The sequence below is a fragment of the Copidosoma floridanum genome, unplaced genomic scaffold (assembly GCF_036245765.1).
Source record: "Copidosoma floridanum isolate Cflo_tuat_1 unplaced genomic scaffold, Cflo_Japanese_pri ptg000040l, whole genome shotgun sequence".
Taxonomy (NCBI): domain Eukaryota; kingdom Metazoa; phylum Arthropoda; class Insecta; order Hymenoptera; family Encyrtidae; genus Copidosoma; species Copidosoma floridanum.
The window spans coordinates 230,785-253,461 of NW_028321917.1; the positions used below are offsets into that span (position 1 = coordinate 230,785).

Here is a 22,677-nt window from a genome sequence, read left to right on the forward strand (position 1 = left end):
CCCACTTCTCACAACTTAAGTATGACATCTTGTCTAGTAGGAGTACAATCGACGATAGCCGCGCGGGCTAAGTCTTTTGCCCCAGCCAAACTTGCCAGCTTTCGAATCTCTGATGATTTTTTTTTTTTTTTTTTTTTTTTTTTTTTTTTTTTTTTTTTAATGTACGTTATACATAAAGTGTTACAACACGTTTATGTAAATAATTATATGTATATCGTTTTAATACTAAGACATAATTTTAAAAAATACTATGTACAAGACAAGGTAAGTAAAATTATAAAACAAAATATTCGTCACTTATTAAGGAAATAAAAACATTATTATTTAGTGAGTTAAGTGTCGAATTATGATAATTAAAGTATTATTTAGTATTTAAAAATTACCAAACGACACGTCTTGATCATTGTTAATTTAATTCACTATTACATTATTATGGTCGGTAAGCAACACTGTTTAATACATTAATCTGTCCCGAATTGCACGACCTTTTTTTTGATTCATGTATCATTAATAACTTACTTCGCTACAAGTATTTATTCTTGGAAATACGTCTCGTCGAAAAATATGGATTGCCATAAAAGCTCATGCTGCAATTTCTCAATATTTTTCTATATGTATCCTAAAATCACTCGACAAAAAATAGTGAAAAAATTCATGCTGATTTCAGACAGTATAATTAATAAAATATATGAATTTTTAGTTGTTGTTTAATAAGTAAACAACTTTTTTTTCGCTTAGAGTATGTTTATTACAGCACGCTCTCTCTGTAGTTTCTCCGGGCTTGAGACCGGCACATTTACTGTGGCCTTATTACGCGCGCGGTAATTTATTTACATTCACGTTCGAAATTAAGAAAAAAATAAATAAATAAAAATAAAGAAAACAAGGACTAGGCAACAAAATTAAGAAAATCATTTAACATAAGTTGCAGGGTTAATTGACGTCAAGGTAGCAACGTTAGAACCATTATTCTTTTCGTAAACATTTTAAAACTGGAATTAAAGTTAGTCAACAAAAAATAGTAGTGTAGATCATATGTATTGTACGCTGTAACGTATTCTGCAGATGCGAAACTTTAACGCATATACTTTGTTTTCAAGGCTGTGAACTACTGGTCTTGTTTACTTTTTGCGCGTATTCAGCGTGAGTCCTTGGCTCGTGGACTCGCGCGCACTTGTTTTTTTTAATGTAATAGTGAATTAAATTAACAATGATCAAGACGTGTCGTTTGGTAATTTTTAAATACTAAATAATACTTTAATTATCATAATTCGACACTTAACTCACTAAATAATAATGTTTTTATTTCCTTAATAAGTGACGAATGTTTTGTTTTATAATTTTACTTACCTTGTCTTGTACATAGTATTTTTTAAAATTATGTCTTAGTATTAAAACGTTATACATATAATTATTTACATAAACGTGTTGTAACACTTTATGTATAACGTACATTAAAAAAAAAAAAAAAAATTATCAGAGAGATTCGAAAGCTGGCAAGTTTGGCTGGGGCAAAAGACTTAGCCCGCGCGGCTATCGTCGATTGCACTCCTATAAGACAAGATGTCATACTTAAGTTGTGAGAAGTGGGCGGGGCTTAGGTTAAAGGTATGGGTAGGGGGACTCTCCCGCTCCAGCTTGCTCTATAGAGAAAGGGTGATTGCGCACTGCGCATGCGGCGAACTCCCTAAAATCTGGGAGCCTTCGAGACTCGTTAACGAGTTGTGTGATCAGTGGAAAAAAGTTGTCTCACGCCGTAGCAGGGGCTTCATCTTGGAAAAGTCAAGCGTCCACTAATTTAAAAGGTGCATTTTTCACTGTTCGCGCATGTGCAGAAACCAATATTTAACTTCTGCACATGTGCAGATGACCAAAATACGTTTAAAAGTGGGCCACTTTTAAACGTATTTTGGTCATCTGCACATGTGCAGAAGTTAAATATTGGTTTCTGCACATGCGCGAACAGTGAAAAATGCACCTTTTAACTTTCTTAAAATAAAGCCCCTGGGTAGCATTGGCGTTAGCAATCTCTTTACTCATCTCTGTTTTGGCTCTCTGCCTATAGATTGATCTCCGGTGTCTTAGTAGACACCACACTGTACGCCCAAATAAAAAGTTCTTTCTGTTATATTAAACAGGACTTTTCTCTCAACCTCCCTTCCTCGAAGAGACACGCTAACGGCAGAAGTGGGACTGCCAATTTGCCTAATCGACCCGGACAACCAGATCTTGCATCTTGCCCCTCGGGCACTCATCCCTACATTGTGGAAATGCTGGAAACGGAATTGATTCCTAGCCATATTCCTAACAGATGCACTCGACATATAACTGATATAACCCATTCCAATCATATCTCTGCAGAGATGTGATCAGAAAGGGTTATATGTACAGTGAACGAGCTTTATTCTTTGGCTGTACTGAACTGCGCCTTTTCCGAAATCGGCGACATAATAATTATTTTCTTAAGAACTGTTCATTATCGAAACTTGTACCTATGGTAACTTTTGTTTAGAAAGTTACAAATATTTAGTAACGGTTGGTTTCAAATCTGAATTTAAAGATACATCGATCAAAACAGGTAATATTGTCGGTATGATAACAACCTATTTGGAAACAACTAAACTGCTTATGATTTTTGGTTCTTCCTACTTACCGATTTGAAAATACTTTAGGCTTTTAGTTTTTATGCCATTATACAAATGACAACGTCCCCATTAATTCATAAACTTTAAAAAAAAATTAGATTTTGAACCGACTATTGTTTAAAATTTGAGCAATATTTACGGCTGTGGTTCATAGTTATATTTATAGCTATGATTTATGGGGGTAACTATAGCTATAAATTTTTGTCTGACGAATATTGGACATAGATTAAAATGAAAGACTTGTCATTATTATGTGTTTGTTTTTAACTATATAACGTAATTTTCATCTGTGTAATACTTAGTTAAATAATACTTTGACATGAAAAACTATTTTCAACTTAGGAAAAACCTTTTTTCTCTGCAGTTCATCAAATCCTATTTATAGTTTTCACGGCAATTAATTTGTACTTTCAATATAATATATTTATGATATACGAATCTAACAATCTAAAATTTAAAAAAAACGTAATCAGCGTATACATTTGGAAAGTACTGTTTATCTTCTGATTTATTGCATATGACTATCACATATTTTATGTAATATTAAATTGAAAAAGATTAAGTTATACAACTTCGAATTAAGTTTGGATTTTGAAATTAATAATTTTCACCCAAGACGAATGCAGGATATATTAGCTGAAAGAACAACTTCAGAAAGCTGTGATAAATATACACATGTAAAATTTTATATTACCAATTTCTGCTATGTATAAATATTTAGAACTATTTATAACTCTTAGACCACTCTCACTTACTTGAAAATCTAATGCATTAAATAAAAGAAAATGTAAGACTACAATGTTTATTATTGAAGTACCATAAAAAATTCATGCAAAATCGATTTCATACATTTCAATTGTCAAGTCTCAGCCTATAGGTGCGTAGTCTAAGTTTGTATGCTTTTCTTTTTTCTTGTTCGTTCATAAATTGCCTTATCATATCCTCTGGCAGCAGTTCACCCCTCCACTTGTAAGGAATACGTTTTTTAGTTAAGGAAGTCAGGCGTTCTGCAACATACTGTTCAGCATTGAACTCTTCAGCTTTTACAATAATGTCTTGCAGGTCGACCTGGTATTCTTTCTCTTTTAAATTCTTCTTTCTCTGCTCTCTTTTCCTGATAACAAATTTAAACTTCTTCAGCCACTTTCGTCTCTTGTGCTTTTTTATTTTTTTCCTTCTGATGACTATCATTCTTTCAGCTTGCTTCTCAATGACATTTATACTCATAGGTACCTCAACGATTTTCTTAGTTACAATGTCAATCTTTTCAATTATACTCTTGATTGGACTATCAATCACAAGGCTCGGCTTCAGAGGTAGCTCCATAATTTTAATCAGAGGGAGCTCGCTCTTAGGCACCTGATACTTAAGTCCAATGAACCTCGAACCACACAATGCATGTTCTTTAACCACATTGGCCAGAGATTTTTCATTCACTTCCACGATGTTAGCGATCCTGTTCACTATTCTCGACCTGGTGGTGTACGTCACGTAATGTGCCAAAATAATGTCTGAAACACACAGTAAATAATTTTTGAGTGCGAAATTACATTTTTTAATTTTTCCGAAAGTCATGTTTACCGAGAGACAATACGAGAAAACCGTCCGTTTTAATAAGACTATACGTTACCTTTCTTGTAAATATTCAATTGCTGAAAAGCTTTTTGCAATAAACAAGCAGACATTTTTAGTTTCTATATTGGCTTTTAATTAAAAAACATTTTTTACAAGTTTTTCAGCTTCCATAGTAATGTGATTAATGATCCATTATATAAAAATCCGATTTGAAATATTTTATTATGATGTGTCTTACTTAACATAGACATATAAAAAATAGACTGCTCGTTCTTATGTACGACGCTGAAGCACTAGTAGAAAGAGACACAATATCGAACGTGTATATCTGTCTCTATCACACGTTGCCAACGGTGGGGAGTGGGGAGGTTGCATCGGCTGGCCTTGGTTTGCTGACCCCCTCCTCCCGCCGTTGGCAACGTGCGAGAGAGACAGATAGGCACGTTCGATGTTGTGTCTCTTTCTACTTGTGCTTCAGCGCCGTACAAGAACGGGCAGTCAATTTTAGAACGAAGTTCTTTATGTCGCGTACTCGGGGGGCTGGAATTTTAAAAACGACAGATTTGATGAAACGGAAGCAGGGATGTTAATGGACTGGACCGATGGACTGGACAGAACGAATGGACGGCCACTGACGTATGAAATGGACGTGATGCCAGCTTCTAGGCTGATCACAATAATTATGATAAAATAATTAAATGATTAATTACATTTTTTGAATTCTAAAATATTTGTGTCTACTGTAATCATAGTGCCATTTACGTTTTTGTGAAAGGTATTACAATTAAATTGTTTTCTCTCAAAGTAACATAATGTTTGAAGTGCATATTGTTTTACTGTGATATATGTGTCAAATTTAATTGTTTGTTTGCTCACTGTTATTCCAGGATAAAAGTATTTTAAATACAAGTGACAATTCTCAAATAGAGCAAGTTATTTGAACAAATGTAGTCTTTTGTCTCATAATGTTTTTGTTGATTATACTTGCTTGTATGTCTTAATCCAAATAAGATATATTTAAGTAAGGTTATAATTTTTTTGTTATTGTTATTAATATTTTCGTGGCTTTTTCTCAATTATAGTGGATTATTTATAGAATTTATAAATTAGAAGGATTCAAATAATGTAGTTCAGTGAATATATGAGTATTTTGTCATCAGTGAGTAATCTCTCAGTCAGTCATACATAGTCATCTCAATGAAAGATATGATTGTCCACTAAACCTTCCTTTTTTTATAGCAGATATCCTAGTTAAGAGTTGTTTAATGGTCTAAATACTCTGCTGATCATGATTGATAAAACCTGCAATGACTGGAAGCTTGGCTTTATTCCACTACGAGATAAGTCACATAATGTTATAGCTGCTAGATGCAAAGTCTGCGAGAAGGTTCTTCAACAGCTTAGCATAGATAAGCTGAACGAACATAGGTTTGATTTTTCTAATTATCTCATTTTTCAACATTTGTCAGTGCTTAAAAGGAATAAAATTTTTCAGATCTCGGTGTAAGAGAATTGTTAAAACTGACCACATCCACTTGAGTGAAATTGGGGAGGCTGTAGGTATTGGTCAATCTACTACTAATAGTCAGGTGAGACCATTCATTTCTGTTTATCTTAAAGTTGTACTGATAATTTATGTAGAAATTTTCATACTATTTTTAATCTATTGCTATAAATGACTATCTCACTTTTTTTTTGATAATTTGACTCTTACTGTTCTCTATCGACTACAGCTATTACATTTTATAAATATGACTAGTGCGCGGTTTTTGATTGTTTATGTAATGACAGTTATTACTTCGCTGATACATATGTTATTATTTCGATGGTTGGTTGCAGTTTTAATAACAGTGGTTTTTTAATTAATAGCTCACTAATACTATTTTGCTGTACTGTAGTTATACTTTTCTACATATTGAGATTAAAAAAATCTTATTTTCAACAGAATATGGTTCATTCTATTGAATGAAAATCGATGTTTGGCTTCATTTTTAGACAATCAATTAAGTATTCTGGTTTTTGCACAAATTGTTGTGGGTGGGGACTGTGGGGAGTAGTTAAACTTCAAACCCAAAATTTTATCCAATAAAAAAAATCCACATGGATCGATATGGATTTTGTTCCAAAACGTTACATCCATGTAAAATTATATCTATATATATGATATACATAGATATAATTTTACATGGATGTGGCATTTTGGAACAAAATCCATATCGATCCGTATGGATTTTTTTTATCATTACATAGTACGATCAAATTTGAGAACATAGGAGATGATTGTGTTTACAGCGTGTAGAAAACATTCTACTACTCGCCAACTTTTCATACGCTTTCGTTTAACTCATACCCTCTGGCGGTCTGTCCAGCTGTTTACTTGAAATGTATAAAGTTTTGCAACTTTTTTTCACTGACTTTTCGAATAGCTACAATTTTATTTTCCTGTAGGAGTTTGTAGCTTTGAACAAATTGTGGTGCATTGCAAATAATAAATATAAGATGATTGCAACCTGACTCCGACGTCAAATAAGCGAGCATTGAATAATTTTTTAAGGGATTAAGCCAGCTCCCTTGCGAAAATCTGAGACATCCCTTCTTTCGAAAATCAGGTGATTAATCAGGTGATTTCTCATGCCAAAATCTCATCTGTCATGATTTTTATTTTTTAATGCGTTTTTCACTAATGGTTTTATGCGTCTTTTCAAAAATTTTAACTTTAATTTTTTTTCCAAAAATTTGGACATAGACATTTTTTTGGAAAAATTAAAAAAAAAGTCGAAGTTAAAGAAAAATGTCTTATATTGACTGAAGGTGGTACAAAAAAAATTTAAATAAGAAAAAAAGTCACATGATACTTTGGCATGAGTCATCCCCTGATTGATCACCTGATTTCCGAAAGGAGGGATGACATAATAGTATATTACGTACCTAGGCCAGAAAGTGGGGCTATTACTGACCGCGCTATATTATCGGCCGAGCCGAAGGCGAGGCCGGTAATGCGCGGTCAGATGTAGCCCCACTTTTTGGCCGTGGTACGTATACTTTTTTTCCTTACACCTCCGCCGAAAGTTCGTCACCACGGTTTTAGTTTTGTTAAAAATGATGGTTTAAAGATCCAGTCAAAGATTTAGTGCATTATGCATTATTATTGATCGATCGGTCGCTCGAACAATACCACTTAAATGCACGTAGATGAGTGTACATGTGTATAGGTATATCTATATATATACGCTCGCCGAGACTGTAGTATATTATATAGAATCAGATTGGGCCGAGGATTTGTGCAGGTTGGTCGTGCTGGCAAAACGAGAGGAAGAGAAATCCGTTTAAATTCGAATCATGGATCCTATAAAGATCATTTTAAAAAATCCTAATGTTTATATCCGTAAGTGCAAAATAAATCAGGTTATTATCAATAACTATTATAATTGTGATAAGCATAATTCGATTAAATAAAAGATTTCATAGTTTATTTTTGTAATATGACATGTATATACTACATTTATATACTAAATAAATCATTAAAGTGAAAGTAACTGATCAAAAAACATTAATTTGGTAGTTTTAATTTTGTGTTGTGTACTTTGTTCATGTGAAATTAATAAATTTATATATACATGTAAATTGTGCAAAAAAAAAAAAAATATATATATATACATCCAATAATTTATGTAAATAAATATCCAATGATTTTCTGTGTTGTATAAACTATAAAGGTTATACCTCCGTTAGCCGTATATATATATATATGTATTGTATAACTACTGCTGCTTCTCGGTGCTGAATATATAACTATATACATCTGCGCACTTCGTTCTGCGCATATATTGCAGGACTGATATGAGGCTTTTTCTAGCTTAAAATCGGGTCAGATGGAACGAACTTTCGGCGGAGGTGTAAGGAAAATATAATTTGTTACATTTTGATCCGCTGAATATAATGGCAGCTTTGTGTTTACTCCCAATCGGACAAAATCTCGAGACCTTATAGCTCAAAGTTGTACCTCTTAACATGGGCTCTTATGAAAAAGCAAAAAATAATAGCTAAAAGAAGGTGTTTACAGTTCCAAATTTTGCGCAAATTTTAGAAAAAAAATGTTTCTAGATCTGATTTTTTCAAAGTTATATTAGCCGTAACAGATGGTATCATGTGTATAATAACTTAATAAATGGGAGATTTAACAATTTTATGTGAAAAACCAAATTTTTCTTAATTTTTTTTTTTTGTTTAAAAGTACTTCAAGCCCTTAATTTTGGTGATATCATATGGATGATAACACCATTACCAGCTATCATATCTACAAAAAAATCAGATTTAGAAACAATTTTTCTTTGACATTTGCGCAAAATTTTTAGCTACAAACACCTACATTTTACAACTATTAGTTACATACTTTTGTATCTGCACTGTAGTTGATTATAGCTATAGATGTAGGTCATAATAGTATAATGAAAGCTACAATTAATACCTGAATTTTTAGGTAACAATTTTTTAATGAGATCTAGAGCTTTTTTATTAATATTTTTTATTAATGTTATCATTTTATTTAGCAGGAGAAAATATGATTGTTAATAAATTTTGACTCAGAGAGTTATAAATTGGAGGATTATGTTAGTAATAATTTTTTTCGTGATTAAGTAACGAATAAAAAATAATAACTAATAATAATATTTTATAAAGTCCAGATTTGAGTCTATAATAAAGTTAAATGAGTGTTGTTATTAGTAATTTTTTTTCATTATTTTTTATTATTTACTTTTTTTTTGTCATAAATATCATTATAGAAACATTGAAAAAAGTAATAACTAGAAACAACTTTTATGAGATTAATGATCACTATTTAATACTTGACTTTTGAGATTTATCAAAAACTAGTAGCTATTGATAATTGTTAACAATAGATCATATTCATTGTTTTATATTCTATATCAAATGGAAAAAAAAATTAAAAAAACAAAAAATAATAATAAATAAAAAAAAATAATAATCTTCATGGGGACGGTCGCACCGTTTGATCCCGCGACCAAAAAAAAATAATAACAAATAATAAGTATTACAAAGTTTTAATAATAACTTGTGACAAACAATTGTGAAAAATAAGTCTTATTACTTGTTTTAAATATGGACAATTAAAACTGTTATTTTTTTATATTTTCTACTAATTTTTAGAAATAATTATTACTGACTAATCAAATACAATTATTTCTGCTTGGGTTATAACGTGTTTAGTAGTACAGATGCGCCCCACGTTTTTCAAGTTTATCTATAAGCATTTATGTGGTGGTGTGTTTTTTGTGGGGAAGACCGTGGAAGGCTTGTTTTATTTTTTTTTAGAATTATTCTGTGGCATATTAATTACATATTTCTTTATAACAAAATCTTTAATCATTGTCTTTCTTATTAATATTATAACGTTATTTTCTCTACACATTAGAGTATATAAAGTAATCTGTTTTCTGTAACTGTAGATGAAATGTGTAAATTTTTACAAATATATATTAGAATTAATAAACTCAAAATCAATATTTATTATATGTTACTAATACACCTTCAGTTTGTGTGCACTTTTCATGATACATTGGACTGTTCAATGACCGTCTCTAATCAAAACTTCCTATTACAATCTACGCATTGGTCGATTCTTGCAGGTCACCTGCTATTTATAATTTTGAATAAGGCCACATAACTTACTGTATACAACTTGAGAAGGCTATTTATTCAATACTCATATTAATGTGGTTGTATTAAAAATGTAATCCACCATATTGTAACGGCCACTATGTTTCATTTCAAGTAGCAGCATATAACTTGTCGTAATGCATCTGCCGTGACCTTTCATTTCATATCCACATTGATTGTATTGCAATAAAGAAAGTATTCTGCCATTTTGAAACATCTGCCATATTAAATTTTGAGTCACGTAATATGTTTTAATTTATTCTACTCGCCAGACCCTTTTATTTCATTCCCTATACGAAACGAGATTTAAAAAAAAAGTTAATCTACTATTTTAGATTTTGAGTAACGTCATACAGCTTATTGAATTCTACTCTCCATGCTTACTTATTTGATACCCATATCGATGGGGTTGTACATAATAAAAAAGCTGGTCTGCCATTTTTTATCAGCCACCATATTTGATTTTGAGGAACGTCATATAGCTGCTATTCATATAGCTTATTGTATTCTGCTCGCCATTCCCTTTCATTTGATATCCATATTAATAGATTTGTAATAAGTAACGTAGTCTGCCATTCCGTTATGGCCGCCATATTGGATTTAATATGGTATTGAATGTACTTTATTGCATTGTCATCAAAACCAAGAGTGTGTGCAGAATTTCACCCTGATCGAATGTCGGGAAGTGATCTAAAAATCGATTGCAAGATTCCGACCGGAACGACAGACATACGAACAAGAAAGTGACTTAATAAAAACTTGTTAAAAATAAATGAAACTACGGTCCTCCGATGTTAACAGACAGGATATGCGTGCGCATTTCTAACCTAAAAAAGGCAAAAAACTGGCCCTCTCTCGTACCTCCCCCCCCCCCTCAAAAGGTAGTGAACCTTGTTAAAGAGAAAGTCGACAAATTAACTCAGAAAATTCATGTATTCGCTACGTATAATAATATGAAACAGCACCACCTGCACGACAGCATAAAGGCAACGATGGATAATTTTAAGAACTTGCTTTATAACATCAGAGATAATGTCAAGAATTTGTTTTAAACGAAAAACAATTATTTTCTTTTTTGCTATAAAATAATACTTGTCATGTGAGTTTCAAACTAATTCTTGACAACAAAAATGCTTACTTTTCGTATCAAAAAGTCTTTCAATTAAAAAAAAGTATCTCAAGTTTACAACCCTTCACATAATATGTATTAGTGTTGCTGATTGAAGTGGCTCATGCGAGTTTGTATAAATATTTATAAAAAAGTTAATAAAATTTTGAATCATATTTTAAGTACGTCACTTCTAAATGCCATCAAATAACACCATGGTGAACGACTTCATTTTTAAGAAAATGGATGTTGAAAAATATGTTGGTTTTAACATTGGATCTAATGGGATTTTTCTTACAATTTCGTATCACTCGCTTCTATGTAATATTATTTTATACAAGGTTGATATGTATAGTATTTTGTTTAAGCAATATATTCCCAGCATAAAAACAGTAGGTCAACGGTATAAGTTTAAATAAAACTCTACCATAACCCGAAAATTGGCCTTTTAGCATCTTTGGCGTGTGACTACTTATGCTTTTTTTTTTTGTTTTTTTTTTAATTTTCTTACGTACTTATGCTTTTTACTAAACAACATGAGTTTATTTTTGTTTCAAGGATGTTTGCGAGAAAAGTTTAAGATATAGAATCGTCCCAAAAAAATGTATGTTATATTTGAGCATATCAGAAGTGCACATGAATTTTTAAGATTTTTTACCACAGAAACATTCGAGAAAAGAATTATTAAATGTTGACAGTTTAACACAGTCTATTATGAGAGATCTAGGTTAGATTGCCTTTTAATTAAAATTAGGGTATATTATAAATATGTTAAAATAAAAAAAAATATTTATTGATACTTTAGTACAAAAAAAACCTTGCCAGGCATTTTTCAAAAAATATAATTAATTACAGTAGTATAGCTTCAAGTTTGTCGAGTGCAGGAGGAGGTGCGCGGTATAGGGGGTACATCTGCGAGGGCCAGGGGGACTCCCTGTTTAACGCCTCTCTGAATAATACTCCCAAACCTCTTTAACAAATATTTGACTTATGAAAATCAGTGTAACTTTTCAGGACCACTAAGTCCAACAGTGAAAAAATTCGTTTCTTTTTTTCAAAATCTAATCAAGTTCCATCAGAGCAATGATTTCGGATGAAACTTTTTAGAGGTTAAAGCTGAGGTGATTAGCTATGAGAGAAAAATATAATAAACCTAAAGGATGAGATCGCAAAACTGCGATTCATAAGGGTATAAGGGTCGGCCAAACAAAAATAACTTAACTTACAGAATATTTATAAATAGCTTAATCAGAATGGCCAAACCATTCGATAGAAAATTTTAAATTTCAGTCAAAATTTCCCTACAATTATATTGTCGCATACTTAAAAAGTAAATACTCCTATTCCACTGGAAGACTAAACAAAAAATCCAATCTGTCCACCTTAGTACGTTAAACCAAGATAAAAATTGTGTTTTTTTCCAAAACAAAATAACGTTTCTTCAATGCATCATTGTTTGATAAAACTTTTTGGAGATTAAAGCTGGGATGATTGGCCACAAGAAAAAAATAAATATTAACCTAAGGGATAGAAACCTAATATCCAAACTTAGAGCAAACTGTCAATTTCACGGTAAGAAAATTTCTTTTTCATCTTAGGTTTTCAAATACTGCGATTTTAAGGTAATAAGGGCCAAACAAAACAAAAATATTTTGGCTTAGATAACATTTTAAAATGGCTGATTAAAAATGGCCAAATAATTTTTCTTAAAATGTTGAGTTTCAGCGACAAATCCCCTACAATAACAGTACTGTATACTTTGAACCAACATACTCCAAATTTACTAGGTGATCGTAAAAAAACTAATTCAATATATCAGTTCCTATAATACCAAAAGTGGTCAAGTATTAACCGCAAAATTAAAATAGGCTACATGGACAAAATCGTGAAAAATCAGTAACATCTCAACCTACATTCCATGCTTTCTAACCCAGTTACTGGAGAAAGAGCGAGTTGATCATGAGTTAATTATATTAATTACTTATGAAATAAGTAAAAAACTTAAATTCTAAGCTTTCGAACCCAAAATCCGAAGGGGTTGCGAGATTATCATACATAATATTAATCAATTAATAATTAAATAAGAAACAAACCTAAATCCTAAGCTTCTTAGCGCAAAAGCTGGGGGGACAGCGACTTTACCACATATAATGTTATCAAATTATTGATTGAATATGTGACTAACCTAAATCTTAAGCTTATTAATCCAAAAGTCGGGGAAACATTAATAAATTATTTATTAAATCAATAAATAATCTACATCCTAAACTTTTTAGTCCAAAAGCTGGGAGAACAGAGATTTGGCCATATATATTTTTAATAAATTATTTACTAAATAGTAAAATAACCTCAATCCTAAGCTTCTTAAATTATAAGCTGTGAGGCGGAGAGTTGATCATACGTAACTTTGGTACATTATCATTGAAATAATATAAAACCTACTTTCTAAGCTTTTTAACCCAAAAGCTGAAGGGGGCCTATGTTGATCATATAATAATTAAATTAACTAGTGATTAAATACTAAAATAACCTACATCCAAAGCTTCTCAACCCTAAAAGCGGAAGACATCAAGTTGACTGTACATAATTTAAAAAAATTAAGAGTTAAATAAGAAAATGACCTCAATTTTAAACTTTCCAATTCAAAGGCTGAGGGGACAGACAGTTGATCACATATAATTTTATTAAATTACTTATTGAATACGAAAATCAAATCAATCCTAAGCTTATGAACCCGAAAATAACCTTCATCCTAGGCTGTTCATCTTGGTAACCCGGAGGATTTAAGTAATGTACAATTTACACAAATGGATTTACTATCTCATTAAATACTCAAAATTTTGGTTGATTCTTTATGTAATCATCAATTCGTTATGATAAATTATCATTTACAAACTAGCCCCCGGTATACTAGGTAGAAAAGATTCAGTTATATCGTTTGTTGAACATGTCGTTCTGCTCTCAGTTGTTTTCATGATGACTTGAGGATCAGTGCCTAAGCACACGATCAGTAAGAGCTAATTTTGGGAGTACGAATAAAAACTCCAAAAAACCAGGTGTTAATTTGATGAGCAACGTTTCGTTGGTCTTAACGCCAACCTCATCAGGCTCACTTTATTAACAAAGAAAACAAAGACAAAAAGCACAACAATTTTTGTAAATTACATTGTAGGGCCACTGTTTATAAATATTAACGATAGATACTCACGTCTATACCGTTGAGACGATCGTTACAGACTGTTGGTCACCTTAAACGAATAACGTAAGTGTCGAACATGTATGTATATCTATATATACATATAAACAATAAATGTACGTTTCTTGCGAGCGTCCACTAGTTCGGTTCAATCGTCCAGGAAACCATCTTCCTTCTTGGCCCGGAGAACCGTATGTATATATTGAGCTACCGTAGTCCATCTTTCTTCGTCCAGTAGCATTTGATCTATGACGTTGTCAGGGTTAAACGGTCCGATCCTTTCTTGCAAAGCACTTCGTTCAGCTTGCCACTTGACACAGGTAAAAAACGAGTGTTCCGCGTCATCCTTATCGTGTCCGCAGTACTTGCATGCAGCCAACTGTGTTTTCCGCATCTTGTTTAGGTAAGAGCGGAAAAACCCGTGATTTGAGAAGAATTGGGTGAGATAAAAATCTACCTCGCCGTGTTTTCGCTCAGTCCATTTCTTGATGTTTTTTATCAGGCGTGACGTCCATCTACCTCTAATATCTTCTTGCCATCTAAGTTGCCAGAGTTCCCAGGTCCTTTCCCGGGCGTTCTCCCTGGCCTCTTTTCTTCCTAATTCCTGTTCCGTGAGGTGTCTCAGTCGCCGTTCTCTTGCAAGGAGATCGACGGGGATTACGCCTGCCATCATCATTATCACGGGCTCTGAGACTGTGCGATAGGCGCAGGCTATCCTTAGGGCTCCTGTTCTTTGAACTTGAGTGATCCTCACTCTCTTCCTTTTGACGTTCATTTCATCTTCCCATATCTCAGCCCCGTACAGGATATTAGACTGGGCAGTAGACATGAGGAGCCTGCGTTTTGCAGGTTTTGGGCCCCTAACGTTCGGCATAATACGGCTTAAGGCCGCTACCCTTGCCGCCGCTTTGTCCGCTGCTTGCCTGAGGTGATTCTAGAATGTGAGCTTCCTATCCAGCGTCACCCCTAAATACTTTACGGCATCCTTCGTCATTATTTCTTCTTCTTGTACCTTGAGGGGAATGATGGTATCTATCTCTCTCCTCGTCAAGAGTACCATTTCCGTCTTCCTTGTTGCAACCTTGAGCCCGTGGTTCTTCATCCATGGGACTACTCTTCGCATAACCTGGTTGAGTCGCACCTGGACAAGTTCCGTCGTTCATTCAACGATCACCACAGCGGCATCTTCTGCGGATCCAACCAAGAATGTCCCCTCTGGCATTTCCTGGTGGAGCAGTCCGTCGTATGACACGTTCCAGAGATCAGGTTTAAGTATGGATCCCTGAAATGCCCCTGCAGTAATTCTCTTCTTTGTTTCGCCTTCTGTTGTTGTGTATGTTAAGAAGCGTTCTCTGAGATAATCTCTTAATACTCTTAAGAGATAGTCCGGTGTTCTGAATGTGTGTTTTAGAGCGTGAAGCATGTCTTTCCATCTTGCTGAGTTGAAAGCGTTCTTTACGTCTAGGGTCACCAGAAGAACGAGGGGTCTTGCTCCATGATATATGCTTCTTCTTTCACTACTTCCTCTACTGCTCCTATAGTAGACCTTCCTTTTCTGAATCCATACTACCTGTCGAACAAGTCTCCCGCGTTTTGTATGGCCTGTAGAAGACGGGCCTTAAGCAGTTTTTCGTATAACTTTCCAGCCGTGTCAAGCATGCATAATGGCCTGAGTGATGATGGGGAGTTAGGCTCACCCTTGCCTTTATCAATCAGTACCAGCCGTGCGTTTTTCCAGAGAGTTGGGAACACCCCCATCCGCAAGCATGCGTTGTATAGGTTCAGAAACAGTTGTGAGTGTTTCGTCGCTACTGTCTTGATTACTTCTGCGGGTATGCCATCTGGTCCAGGGGCTTTCCCGTTTTTGAGCGATCCTGCTGCTAGCTCCAGTTCCTTCTGGGTAAACAGAGGAACATCCTTTATAGGCTCCAAGTCTGCATGATCCTCAAGTTCTGGATGCGTCGGGAATAGCGTATCCACAATTTGTCTCATGGTACCCGCATCCCCGATTGCAGATGGTGCCACTTTCCCCAGTTTTCCCATCACTATCTGATATGCTCTGCCCCAGGGGTCGTTGTTTACTTCCTGGAACAGAGTCTGACAGCACTGTTTTTTGCTGTTTTTGATGGCAGCTCGCATCATCTTTCTTGACAGCTGATACTCTGCGTATCTTTGTCCAGCCTCTGGTCTGTTTCTAGCCCTTTGGTAAAGGCGTCTATGTTTAAGGCATTGGCGCCTAAATTCCGCGATTTCCTCGTTTCACCACACGGAAAGACCGAGTTCATTGAAAATCCTCTACTATACTTAGTTATGAGTTTTTCATAGCTTGGTACGGTTTTTTCCCGTACCACGTCTGTCTAAAACCACGCTCAAGTATGTTATGTAGAATCTCCTTCTACTGCGTTAGGTATAAGTTTATATGAACACTAAGTACGGTATTATCTCATGTAAATAAATAAGTAATTGAATAATTTTACTCTCATGAAAAAATATTAGTGAGACATTGTAATTTCCAACGCACTAAAATATTTTTAACAAAGTCATCCATGATCCACTTTGAGGTTACTTTTGATATTTATAGTAACAACATTAACAATTCATCACTGCACCAGTATCCTAATTAACTGTTACTTATTTTTTTAACGCTGGTACATACATTTATTATGATAAAAATAATATTACAATGAATATGGATAATTTTTAATGTACCTACAGGTATATTAAAAATGCATACCACAAGAAAAAAAAACTGCTCTGCGCACTATAGTACGTCGTAAACACCTACTGGATACATCTATTTTTCATAGCTACAGTTGGTAAGGGAAAAAACCGTACCACCGTCACTAAATACTTGTACTGATATCTTAAAACCTATGTACTTGGCACGAAATTTAAGACCACTTAAGGTGACACTAAAAATTCTTGTGTTAGTAAGCAACAAATATAACGTTGGTGCAGTATTTCTTACGATCAAATATTGTAGTAGGGGATTTTCAATGATCTCGGTCTTTCCGTGCAGTAGGTTGAACGTTTGCCGTTCCACATTTTTTTCCTAGGCATGGAGGCTTCGCAGGCATTTTTTAAGAGATGCATGGTTGCTTCAGTGAACACCTGTACTCCTTCTACTGTGTTCAGGTTTGGCTCATCGCCGTGCAGAGCAGTAAGGCCACTCTCAACTTTTTCTGCTAGTCGTTCTGTATCCAGTTTCTTAGCATTCCATCCTGTTTTGCGTGCAATGCCTCTTCTGTCTATTGCGTCGGTGATTTCAAAGACGATATATTGGTGATTGCTACCATTTTCGTCCTCAATCATCTGACATTCCTTTACTCTTGGCGCAAGGCTCTCCGAAGCCAGTGTGACGTCTGGTATTGACTCGCCAAATCCCAGTCTTCGGAAAGTTGTGGTCTATCCTTCGTTCACAACAACCAGACCAAGCCTTGCCGCCATATCTAGAACTGCCTGGCATTTAGAATTTGTTGTGGGCATTCCCCATTCTACTGCTCTTGCGTTGAAGTCTCCGGCGACTATGAGGTCACCCTCCATGCTATCTCTTATGGTGTCTTCAGGGTTATTTATTCGTCTCCTGTATTCCTCGATACTGGTGTTTGGTGAAAAGTAGCAGCTAACATAAGTAATGCTTCCACTTCTCAACCAGACAAAATGTCTTTCCGATCCGCTTGCGTTTCGGCGGATTTTGTCTGGTCTAGGAACCGAAATGGCCGACATATTTGCCGCGTCGTTGAGCCACTTAGGTGGCTTATAGTTCCTGTACTGCTCGCTCATGAGCGCTATGTCTGCCCTTCTTTTGCATAGTATTTGTGGCAGAAGGGCATCTGCGTCGATTGCCCCGTTCATGTTTCCTTGGAGAACTCTGGGCATTATATCTGGTTTCTTTTTCTTATATCCAGGACCTGTCTGAAGGCCCTGCATGCTTCAGATCCAGGCACGTGGTTTGTGCTTTCTCCTCCAAGCGCAGATTCGCTGCATAGGACACATTTTGGTTCGGCCTTGTAGTCCTTAGCTCTGTGCTTGTCCTTCCCGCATCTCCAGCAGAGACCTGATCGGTCCGGGACTCTGCAGTCGTATTTTGTGTGCCCATATCCCAGACACCTGTAGCATCGCTGGACGATGATCCTGCGCCTTAATCGGCACCTGATCCATCCTACTACTATCGTCCCTTTACGCAAGGAATTAAAAAAAATCATGTGATTTATGCTCATTGTTAGCATTATTTTTTCTTTTCAAAACTAAACGTCATTTAATCTATCAATATACATTAATATCAATTTATAAAGCATGTAGCAATACAAATATTTTAATGTTACATACTTTAATATTTTTTATTTTAAATTTAAATACTCTTATTACAAATTAGTGTAGTGGAGGGTTGGCAAGCGGATCGCGCAGGGGGCGAAGCCTCACTAATGTGTGTGCGTGTGTGTGTGTGTGTGTGCGCGCGCGCGCGTGCGAAGGTAACTTATGCGGACAATTATGTGTATGAGAGAAGGGGTGATTATAAGGACAAAAAAGGAGTTATGTGGACGTCCGTATAATGCCATGTTATTAATTTATATGTTAGACGCACGTGAAGTCTGCATAAGTCATACGTGTATATATATATACATATATATATATATATAAAATTTATTATCCTAATTTAAAGAATCTGCCTGTCTTTTACCTATTCCCTCGACATATACGTGCTATAAAATAATTAATATTATTAATATTATCGTTATGCGATGATGTTAGTGTAACACTATTCATCGAACAACTATAAGTATCAGAAAATATTTGAAAACATGCATCATTTGATATCCAATTTTAAGGAATATTAAAAGCTTCTATTTCCTTTTTCCCAATGTCCAATGATAACTAAAAAAACCCTTTATGGTTAGAACGAAGATAGATTTCCAATTTTAAAATTTCGAATGAATTCCATGTAAAGGAAGATTTAATAATACATTCGATTATAATTTTTTTGCTACTGTTTTTTATCACTGGGAGGATTTGACGAAAATCACCTCCTAAAATAAATCATGTATTTCCAAAATATTTTTAAGTATTACATAAACCTCTTAATGTTCTGTCTACTATTTCCAATGCTTTTTTTATAATTATTGAAGCCTCATCCCAAATAATTAAATTAACTTCTCTGAATTTTTTTTCCAAATCGAATTCTAAAAAGGCACTCTATATTAATAAGATCTAAAGGAAGTCTCAAAGTTCTATGACTTGCCATCCCCTTTGAAATCAAAATTGATGCTATGCCACTCCATGCCATTGACAAAATTTTTTTATTTTGAGAAATAAAATAATAAATTAACATTTTATATAAATATGATTTTCCCGACCCTCCTGGACCATCTGTAAAGAAAATGTTATTTTTCAGTTCGCAAATAATACTAAATAATATTTTCTGGTACTTATATACGTGTCTTATATACATTGAGTTGAACATTCTTTTACTAAAACGTATTTCTTCATCTAGATTATTTTTTTTACTCTCCAATTTTTTTGGTGTAGGTAAATTAAAGTATTTACATGATTTATTTTCTGATTCTAAAATTTGGTTAATATGTAGAAGAGGTAAATTATCGATCTGTACTATCAGGCAAATCCTCCGGGATACATTATTTATATTTATTCCATATTTTATCACCTTGAATGTTTTCTGAAATTAAAAACCAAGCAAAAGATTGTTTTAATTAATATGAAAACATAAGATCAATTGCTTCTTTAAAAATGTCATTTATTTTTTCATCATTATCTTATACACCCATTGCAATTACAGTATCTTTAAACGTTTTATATGTTATTTCTTTATAAGTTCTTATATCTTTGAACGATGTCGATCCAGTTACTTCATTTAATACAAGTTTAAAAAAACATGTTTCATGATTTTTTGGAGATTATTCCATTTATTTCAGAATTTTGATGAAAGTGTTTCTTTATTATATAATATGTCAATAAAAATGTATACATAAAAATTAACAATAAAAATTACGTAATCAATACTAGCATAAAATATAATAATTAGTTAAATTCATTTTTATACTTGGTAAGGAATACTGAAATAAATTAAATTTTTACATTTATGATTTTTCAATATACCAAAAGCCATTACATATACGTATGTGTGCGTGTATGTGTGTATGAATGCGGCGTGTCTGTGTGTGTGTGGCTATTTTGGTAGGTCTGGAAATAACCCACCTACAGCCCTCATAAATTCTAACCAATAAACTTACCAATCGACTAAAGTAGACTAAGCAGTAGTTGAGGTTAGGGTGTCAATTTTATAAAGATTGTTTTATAATTGCATTTTGTAGAAATATGACCTACGGTCACATGTTCAATCTCATTTACTAGTACTCATATCAATAACTATTACTCTTTAAAGATTATTTTAAATTCTAATTGTAATTTTTATTTTATTTCCTTAGGAAGAACTGTTTCTGCACGACGATGAAGAATTAACAGTAGAAGATTTGAATGAAAAATTAACAGAATTTTTCTGCGCATGTAACATCCCTTACAGGGTTGTAGAAGATAAGTACTTTCTGAATTTTGTTGAAGCTCTCCGCAAAACAAAAATTACAAAGTATAAACCTCCATGTCGTCAAACTTTGGCCAGTACATGTGTCAATGAGCTGCATGAGAAGATAGTTAATGATAGAAAAAAAAAATTAAGAGGCACTGATAGTGTCCTATTAATAGATGGTTGGAAAAATTCCACGATAAACCGCAAAATAGTTGTTTGCAGCCTGCGCAACGAAAACATTTCTCACACGTTTTTAAAAGCATATGATGCTTCTTTGGAGCGCGAAGATGGAGAATACCTTTCTGAAGTTATGGTTGATGCCATTGATTACGCTAAAGAATTTTACGAAACTGATGTGTTTGCCATCAAATCAGATAATGATGCCAAAATCTTAAGAGGAGGTCGATTAGCCGAAAGTTCTGCTGGTGAAACCTTATGGCACTCAACTTGTGCTAGTCATAGTGCAAACTTGTTATTAAAAAGTTTAGTTCCCTCCACTTTTTCAGATAATATGAGAGAAGTTATTCATGCTTTCCGCGAACCGAAACTTGATTCATTAGTAATTAAGTATGGGGGTACACTGCTACGTAACTACCCGGATACCCGGTTTGCTTATCTACGTGATAGTGCAGTTAGTATTTTAAATAACATCGACATACTTATAAAAATATCAACATTAGAAAATGTTAACATTAAGGCTTCTGTTTTAAACATTATTAATAACGATGTGTTTACAACTCAGCTAACAGACCTAATCGATTTATTAGAGCCAGTGTGCAAATTGATTTATAAAGCTCAAGATCCTGTATGCAATGCAGCTGATGCTGTTCAGTTGTGGCTTTCTTTAAGGTTTCATAATATTCAACAACAAGAATTGTTAAAGGACAGAATTTTAAGAGCTTTGAAACCAGTTGATTTTGCAGCCTATGTTCTACACCATAAGTATGCTGGGAGTCTGTTGAGTCCGGAGCAAAACCAAAAGGCGTACCAGTTTTTTAGAAACACTATGGACTCTCAGACACTAGAAGAACTTCATGAATACTTAGAAAATAAAGAAGAATTGTTACCTTTGCAAGCGAGATGTCGCAAACCCATTGTCTACTGGAAGTTGAGTAAAGCCTTTTTTCCTAACTTGGCGAAGTATGCTATAAAGTTACTTCTAATACCAGCTTCTACAGCTCAGTTAGAAGCATACTTTTCACAATGGACTTACGTCCATAACATATATAGAAATAGATTAACACAAGTAAATTCTAGGAAATTGGTCGATGTTTATTCTTCATTACGATCGCAGAATAAATATTAGAAATTCTGTTAAACTTAAGAAGAACTTTTGCGACCAACTGTCAATCTGTGAAATTGTTTTTTTTTAATTCTTTGTTTTACATATGATATACACTAACAAGACATCACTGTTTATAAACTGAAATCAGTGTTTGCACTCGATCTTTTTCGGCTATCCTGTGCCCACCTAGGTTACTCGTTATCACTCATCTTGTCTCCATCAGTTTTTTTTCCTTGTCAAATTGATCTGGAGACGTGAACTCGTTCTGCCTGCGATTCTACAGATGTAACGAAAACACATAAAAAAATACAATTTATTAAGATCATATTTGTTACATTTCTTAATAACCGTGGAGTACATTGCACACATATAAATATAAATACCTACATACATTGTAATGTTATTTTCACTTCTACTTACTGTGAAATAGCAATTAAAATTTGTTGAAGAGTTTGTAAATAAATCTTTTTTATACCCATAAAACATTTCTCGCATACGTTTCAATAACAATACAGATAAATATTATTATTTTATAACCAGTTATACTTGGACTTCGGTACTACTGATTCATTTGTTCTTTCTTAAGGACGTTTGTGACCGTCAGCGGGGAAATGTAGAGTGCAGTAAGGGAAGAGTGAGCATGTGGCA

The 22,677-nt window shown here is 33.8% G+C and overlaps 2 protein-coding genes across 3 annotated transcripts; one reads left to right on the plus strand and one right to left on the minus strand.

Annotated features, from left to right (window-relative positions):
* Positions 1-3,265: 3,265 nt before the first annotated feature.
* On the minus strand, positions 3,266-4,474 carry LOC106636743 (uncharacterized). Its single transcript, XM_014349238.2, has 2 exons — positions 4,276-4,474; positions 3,266-4,156 (listed from the first exon to the last, which is right to left on the minus strand). The coding sequence occupies exons 1-2, from the start codon at positions 4,328-4,330 to the stop codon at positions 3,498-3,500; spliced, it is 714 nt and encodes a 237-aa protein (XP_014204724.2). The 5' UTR covers positions 4,331-4,474; the 3' UTR covers positions 3,266-3,497.
* A 628-nt stretch (positions 4,475-5,102) lies between these two features.
* On the plus strand, positions 5,103-22,400 carry LOC106639719 (uncharacterized). Of its 2 annotated transcripts, none has more exons than XM_089597886.1 (4): positions 5,103-5,379; positions 5,460-5,648; positions 5,716-5,809; positions 20,647-22,400. In XM_089597886.1, the coding sequence occupies exons 2-4, from the start codon at positions 5,509-5,511 to the stop codon at positions 22,048-22,050; spliced, it is 1,638 nt and encodes a 545-aa protein (XP_089454012.1). In that variant the 5' UTR covers positions 5,103-5,379; positions 5,460-5,508; the 3' UTR covers positions 22,051-22,400. The 2 variants fall into 2 exon arrangements, with proteins under 2 accessions (XP_089454012.1, XP_089454011.1); XM_089597885.1 differs by having other exon boundaries at positions 5,463-5,648.
* Positions 22,401-22,677: the final 277 nt, after the last annotated feature.

What these genes read in the sequence shown, in the direction of transcription:
- LOC106636743 (XM_014349238.2), bottom strand. Translation starts at nt 4,330, where the DNA reads ATGTCTGCTTGTTTATTGCAAAAAGCTTTTCAGCAATTGAATATTTAC. An exon ending in ATTGAATATTTACAAGAAAG is followed by an intron (nt 4,157 to 4,275) that starts GTAACGTATAGT and finishes TGTGTGTTTCAG; the next exon opens with ACATTATTTTGGCACATTAC.
- LOC106639719 (XM_089597886.1), top strand. Translation starts at nt 5,509, where the DNA reads ATGATTGATAAAACCTGCAATGACTGGAAGCTTGGCTTTATTCCACTA. An exon ending in GATAAGCTGAACGAACATAG is followed by an intron (nt 5,649 to 5,715) that starts GTTTGATTTTTC and finishes AAAATTTTTCAG; the next exon opens with ATCTCGGTGTAAGAGAATTG. An exon ending in AATCTACTACTAATAGTCAG is followed by an intron (nt 5,810 to 20,646) that starts GTGAGACCATTC and finishes TTATTTCCTTAG; the next exon opens with GAAGAACTGTTTCTGCACGA.